The sequence below is a fragment of the Haliotis rufescens genome, unplaced genomic scaffold (genome assembly GCF_023055435.1).
Source record: "Haliotis rufescens isolate VD_foot unplaced genomic scaffold, xgHalRufe1.0.p SCAF_19, whole genome shotgun sequence".
NCBI lineage: Eukaryota > Metazoa > Mollusca > Gastropoda > Lepetellida > Haliotidae > Haliotis > Haliotis rufescens.
The window spans coordinates 15440132-15447170 of record NW_025963879.1 but is presented as its reverse complement, the minus strand read 5'-3'; the positions used below and the strand labels follow the sequence as shown (position 1 = coordinate 15447170).

The following is a 7039-nucleotide window of genomic DNA, read 5'->3' as shown; positions in this document are numbered from 1 at the left end:
GTGAAATGGGGTTTAACGTCGCGTCCAAGATTATTGCACTTATATAGCGACGTGCATGTACGTGTGTGTTTGGCTGCTTGTACTAGTCCGGACTGATGCCGATTTATAGTGCTAGCTCACTGAGATACCATGCCGCAGTTTAACATGGATACCCCACTCAGACACAGTATACTGACTCCGAGCCGACCAGTCCTTGTTTAAGCCCCTTAATGCCGAGCGCCAGACAGGGTAACAACAAGTACCATCTTTTAACGTATTTTGGTATGACGCGGCCGGGGATCGAACCCCGGACCTTTCGCTCTCCCGGCGGACGCTCTACCACTAGACCACGCAGGCGGCCTGATGGCTTAACAAAATGTACGGGTGTGCCAGCGTCATGTGTTTGTTACAGTCTTCTACTATGTCGTGACAGATGTGACTATATTTCCCCAGTACCATAGAGACTGTATGTGCAGACACAGCTGGTATTGATCGCTTGGTCGTGATTGTCCTCCTGGTGTACTCCAAATTGCAGGTCCAGTATTTAGAATTAGTTCTTCATATAGAAACAACATGATATGGATATGAATAACTGAAGCCCTACTCATAACTGTATTTGTATGAGATATTGACTTCTATGTTAAATCGATATACAAAAGATTATACAGACTTCAGTAAATGTTGTTGGTTTTTATAAGGTAATATCACACGCACGAATTTGAAGTTTTGCCTGGCATTAAGAATTGCTATATCCCAGAGACAAAGGATTACATTATTTCAGTTATTGTAATTCTACACATGTACGAGAAATGATTATAACCTTGAAATGTTTTCAAGAAACGCAAATTCAAATTCATAAATTGTTGTTTCTGTAAGCCTTTGCGTTTGCTCGTTTGTTTATTTGTGTGTGTTTGAGTGTTTGTTAATTAACGCCGAACTCGTCCATATTCCAGTTTTATGACGATGGCCTATAGGTATCTCCCATTTGACCAGACAAACATGAGATTGGTGTTGTGAGCAAAGATCATCGTCGGGTACCATGACAAGTCACCAAGTCTGACCACCCCAGTTATCAACTCGCCTCGTACGACAAGCATAGGTTGTAAAATAATATAGAGATAAAATGTTAGAAGAAGTAAGAAATTTTATTTGCATTTGGACAATATTATACAAAAAGCTATATACAGATTGGTCCCGATTTGGGAAATGCGATGAGGATGGTCACACATCGCCAGGTGATAAAACAACTTCAAAAGTCATTTGATGTCATCTGCTTAACTATCAGATGATAAGGTGAAATATCATGATTGTATGATGTTGTTCAATCGTCAATCTGAAACTATCACTTCTGGATCGAATTGAAATAGTTCGGATAATTTCACTGGTTGTGACGGTCGTCTTCGTGACGTGACACTTGGTTGAACACGTTTCTGATAAACTTAATCGAAGTCAGTTACGGCACCTGTAATACAGAAGAAACACCATAAGTCAAATGTCAAATGTCAAATGCAATTTAATTCCCTTATTTCGTTTTAATATCTTTTGCGTTTTATTTGAATCCTAATTTTAATATAATCTCAATAATAATATTTAAATTAAGTATGCAAATATTTTATTTTATTTCTGAATTGAATAAATCATTTACAATAATCCATACGTAACTTTTTTTCAATGAGTACAACTACACACCTTATTTGGTATTGTTTCCCGTTTGGTGCAGTGATGTGATCTCCACGGCGAGGCGTCATGGAGCATTCTTTCTGATTCTGGGAATGACGACTGAAAGAATAACACAAAGATCATAAAATATATGGCAAATATATGAAGAAAAGCAAAGGATATCACCACTGTTCATTTTGTGAAGAAATATAGTCCTACGTTATGTTAAGGATAAAAACATAAAGGATTGTTTTACTTGTTAGAAGAAGATATATATCAGATGTAATTCGTGTTATTTTGTATTTCCGGGATTTTTTAAAGAAAAGTATCGCTATGTCATTTGGAACTGTAGGAATTAAAACATTTTTTTTATTCAGGACTTTATGACATTTTGAACTGTTGAGAATATTATTAAGGAGGATTAAAAAAGGAAATGCTACTGTCCATACCTTGGAATGATTGTCTGTGTGTCGCCCTGGCGGTGAAGGCTGATGTGTGATTATTACGCCTTGATGTGGACGGATGATTAAACTATGGGATTGTCAACAGCAGTGGAAATCGTCTTTGTCGTTGTATAAGCAGGAACTAACATCCCGGGAACGGTGGAACATAGCTTAACATCGCATCAAAACTCAAGGCAGTGGTGTTCTAACATGCCGACAAGGCAAATCAAACGAAGAGATTGTCACAGGATTTTGATTTTCGACTTGCTTGCTTGAACAGTTTACTCAGAAACAGCATTGCTCTTTTCGGGGATAGTTTCTCTTTAGGTTTCTCCGTAAGCACAACCTGGTGAACTGGGATGTTGAGCTTGAAGCGAATTTGGCTGAGTATCCCTACTAAAAGTTCGTCCACATGATGGTTGATGGCAACGGATGTCTCTGTGTATTTGCAGTCATACTTCATGGCGATAACCTTAGCCTCTGAAACACGAAATCAATGTGACATGAGTAACTATGTTTATGTTTCGTTTATTAACTAAAGATACAGGGAAATATACACATGGAAACAAAATGGGAATTTCTGAACCTATGGCATCGTGGTGGATAACAGTTCGAAATCATATACAAGCAAAAATATTTTCAGGTTTCCACGCTGACATTTACCAATGGATAACGGAGAAATTATCAACATGTATTTCAAATCCGATTTCATAGCTGAAGAGTAATCATGTAAACTTCTAACAAATGTTTACGTACCTGATGATGGTACTCGACGTTGCCGAACAAGATCTGTCTTGTTAGCAACAAGGATGATAGCTCGGTCTGTTCCTAATTCTACCCGGAGCTGGCGCACCATGTTCACGGCAGTCTCAAATGAGTCATGGTCTGTGATGGAAAAGGCCACGACATACGCATCGACTCGGAGGTCATCAAAATCACAGTCCTGAAAAAGTAAATACGTATAAGCTATAAGACTTTTAAACCGCATTTGTGTTCTATCAGGTCTTTTTATGTGTATTAGTTATTTTCGTAATTATATTTTATCTTATTATAGATGAAGGCCCAAGAAATCAAGAGACAGTTACCTTTTTTTAAACCCGAAACTAACTGAATTGAAGCGGGAGAATGCAAGGGAAGTAATATGTGTATGTCAGCTATTTGCGTGTAATGTTCAATTACAAGGGAGTGTAAACATTCAAGACATGTTCATTCTGTTTTAGGATTCGATACTAATATGTACGGTAAAGATATCACTTAAAGGATCCAAAGACCTACTTTAACTCGTTTTAAGCTGAAGTGACATTTTTCAACTCACCTCGGGGTTATCGATAAACTCCATCATCGATTCTTCTCCGTCTAACATGACGGACACAATTGAATCATCCTGCTCGTCGGGATCAGCTGTTGAAATAAAGTAAAAAATAAATAAATACAAAGGTATGTCAAACCAAAAGATCGATTCTAAACAATTTGTAAAATAGGACGCAGAACGAACATTTGTACAGATCAATTGATCTAGAAGATTTGTAATATGGTGCTTTTAGCACTATAACCTTGACTATGCCCACATGTCGTGAAAGGAATACAATGTATGCTACCCAATGAAGCTGACGATGCAGACCAAAACAATCGAAGATAAGGCTGAATTGCCGTCACTTTGATTATAACATGGAAACATCTGTTACAGACAATGATATTGTAGCCGTCACCTTTCACCTCCTAGACAGACCCTTTCGCTGAGCGTGGCGTATTAATCAAAATGCACTGAACATCTGTTCTTGATCGCAGAGTAACATGAATGTTTACAGCACGTGGCTTATTGATATATGTACCGTATGAAAATCGGAAACAGAATGTGATACCTTTGAAGTATGGTCTGAATAATGAAAATTATACAACCGTTATGAAATCATTTAATATTGTGCGCATTATAACACCCATTGCTGTATTTTTCCAAACGTATAAAACCTTCCTATCATTGTCCAGTATCGATCTCTACGTCCAATCAATTTGAGAAATGCCGGTCGTGTTCAACGAAAAAAAGGACTCAGGGGCTACTTAAGGCTGTTTTCCTCCAGAAACCCGATTAAAAAGTCAATAATTCGGAGAATTGTCTTTGACGGCTATATAAAGACGGCCAAGAAACACGCTCCTGGGCGAAAGCTAAGAAAGCCTCGTATCGATCGGTTGGTACACGTCACATCAGGTGAGGATAGAAAACTGACGTCATAGGACAAATTGGGGATATGACGTATTGTCTAGAGATGAGTAGGCCAAGAAAATGACTTATTTGTTTGCCTACTATCATAATTGGCAGCATTAACCTCTGATAATAATTATATGTATATAATCTACAAACATTATTTAAATTCATCTAGATCAGGTTATGCACCTAGTACCATATATTTCAAGATTATTTGCATATTGTATTTAGAGTTCTGCTACCAAAGGAAACTAGACGAATGTCTCATAGTGAGACCGATGATTATAATCAGTCTTTTTTCTCATATTGAGACCGATTAATAAAACACAGCCTTAATTTATCCAATAACGTGAGCGGGAGTAGTGAAATCGCGCCTTAAATTACTGGCATGTTTTCCAACTGTTCTTCCAACTTGCCACAAATATGTACAATATTGATTCATTTTCTGCCCCTCGCCCACAGTTGAACTAGAATAGCCATTGTGGTCTTATAAATACATTCTATAATTAAAGGCAAACGTGAAACGTATAGCGTTATCCCACAGCCTTGGTATCGATCTGTGCCCGCAAGGTATGGATGAGTCAGTGTCGTCAGCGAGACAACGAAAGCTGATGACAACATAACGCTGTGACATCAGCGTGCGTATCTCGTGGTGGCTCCTGACTCTACATTTCGCCCCAAGTGCAGTATTTCGAAATACTTGTTTTGGCGAGGTTCATTGTTGGTGGCTCAGATTTGGAACACTATTTTGGTGACAAGATGATGTTTTCATATGATAAAATATTTCACATATTTAAATCCTGATATCCTATTGAAACGACTGAATCACTTAAACGTGTGAATTTGCATATGATGTCATCCTATAACACGTAATCATATGATTATTTTATGTAGTATGGCGAATGGTGTTGGTTACCTAAAAAGATGTAAGATTGTTAATAAGTATTAAAAAGAATAGTACTTACGGGTAATTACATCGTAGGAGCCCATATATTCCGATGTCATGAACTGCCGAGTGAGGGTGGTTTTCCCGACTCCGGGGGCACCGAGCATCACCACCCTGAAGTAGGAGGGCGCGGCTGAAGACCCACCACTGACGGCTGTGCTCTCCTCTGATGCCACACTTAATGTCCTTTGTCTCTGCTCATTCTCTGTGACGGTACTGCCGGATGACATCAAACTGACCGTGCTCCTCTTCTTGAAGGAGTCGCCATGGTTGACAACACCCTTGGAGGTTGTCTTGAAGGATCTTACTCGGAAGAAGCCGGCGTTTTGTCCGAACATCCGAAGATCCCCATGAAGTCCGTCGGGTAATGAGAGGTACACTGAACAGTTTGGCATACTATTGATCCGTGGTCTGGCATCGGCAAGATCAAGCTCCAACTTGGGTCGGGGCCGGTTTTTGAAGGAGCAGGACCGAGAGTGAGGTGCTGATGCCGACACTCTTTCTGGAAGCACGTGGAGGAGTTGTTCTTGCTGCATAACGATACTCGTCGGTAATTTCATCGAAGAAATTGTGAAAAATCGGGAAGACTTGAATAATAAATCCTGGTAACAAGTTTGGAAGACTTGCAAAGCTGTCTTTATCAGAGAGTTGTCCAGCGGGCGCTAGCTGCTTCGTGTGATAATCTGTCGTCTGCTAGCTAAAGCTTTTACTATTGCTGTGAGCATGTGTATTCCCCGCTTATATTCTTGTATACAAGACCACGTGATGATTATTCATCCTGAGCAGCCAATGAGGTACACGATCGATACTGGCACCACACAGACAGTGAGCTCAGCTAGCGTAGGAGCGGCTTGGCGGAACTAAACATTCATACATTCAGTACTAACCCCTCAGTATAAAGAAATGTCAGACACAATGTACCCGAGGAACAGGGCATAGGTGAAGGTAGATGCGGTGAAGGGGGATACGGTGCAGGTTTTGTTGGGTGCGTGTTTCATACGTGCAATATCCCTCCCGAGCACCGTACAATATCCTTCTCAGCCTGCAGTAATATTTATAGAACGGGTTGCTCCATGTACACAGTTGTGCGTGTTGTTAGGTATTGTAAGAAAGGAAGTTACTTATCATCCCCGCAGTGGAGAATCTGCCTTTGTGTCTTTGTCTTATTACATGCATATTTTAACGTCTTCTTCCCACGCGTGTTCTGAATCCATGGGACAATCATCTGGGTGGGTTGGACATTCCAATCTCGTTATTCAGCTTGACGTTGCTGGATCAATTACAGCTACTCTTTGACAATATCGAATTTATTTTTATTTATTTTGTCAAATATTTGCCACAATGTTATTAATCACAATGTACATGGGTGTTACCTCGGCTATGACTAATCGGTATTTATAAAGCTGGCTGACACTTATGATTCATGCTCATTTCTTTGAAATATTGATTTAGGAAGTTTTTCAGACAAAATACGTACTCAAAAACTAATAATAGCAGGACGAGTCACGTTGTGCAATTGTATAAATTGTCACCATATCTGTCTTCAAATATAAACATGTACCCACATATACAACGACAGCAATTATTTTTCGAAGTGTCAAATTTAATAAATGAATGCAAGTCATCTCTTTAAACCTTACGTCGATTTTCTTCAACCCCTTGTAAAGCTATTGCCTCAAGTGCATTGGTGTACCACCATTATAAACCTATTGATACATCCGTTTCAAAGAGAACTTTCGTTTTTTGGCTAATTGTATTTTGAATGAAAGCAATTATTTGGCGTAGGTTTTACCGTGAAGGCCTTGAGAT

General features: G+C 39.3%; 1 protein-coding gene across 1 annotated transcript; it reads right to left on the bottom strand.

The window, feature by feature from the left end:
• Positions 1-1108: 1108 nt before the first annotated feature.
• On the bottom strand, positions 1109-5956 carry LOC124148251 (GTP-binding protein Rit1-like). The gene is made up of 6 exons (XM_046519242.2): positions 5250-5956; positions 3397-3482; positions 2838-3024; positions 2088-2561; positions 1669-1758; positions 1109-1441 (listed from the first exon to the last, which is right to left on the bottom strand). Exons 1-4 carry the CDS (start codon positions 5788-5790, stop codon positions 2308-2310), a joined length of 1068 nt encoding a protein of 355 aa, XP_046375198.1. The 5' UTR covers positions 5791-5956; the 3' UTR covers positions 1109-1441; positions 1669-1758; positions 2088-2307.
• Positions 5957-7039: the final 1083 nt, after the last annotated feature.

Excerpts from the sequence above, each read along its gene's own strand:
- LOC124148251 (XM_046519242.2), bottom strand. The coding sequence starts at position 5,790 with ATGAAATTACCGACGAGTATCGTTATGCAGCAAGAACAACTCCTCCAC. Across the intron at positions 3,483-5,249 it reads CTCCTACGATGTAATTACCC|CTGATCCCGACGAGCAGGAT; the intron begins GTAAGTACTATT and ends TTATTTCAACAG. Across the intron at positions 3,025-3,396 it reads AGTTTATCGATAACCCCGAG|GACTGTGATTTTGATGACCT; the intron begins GTGAGTTGAAAA and ends TTACTTTTTCAG.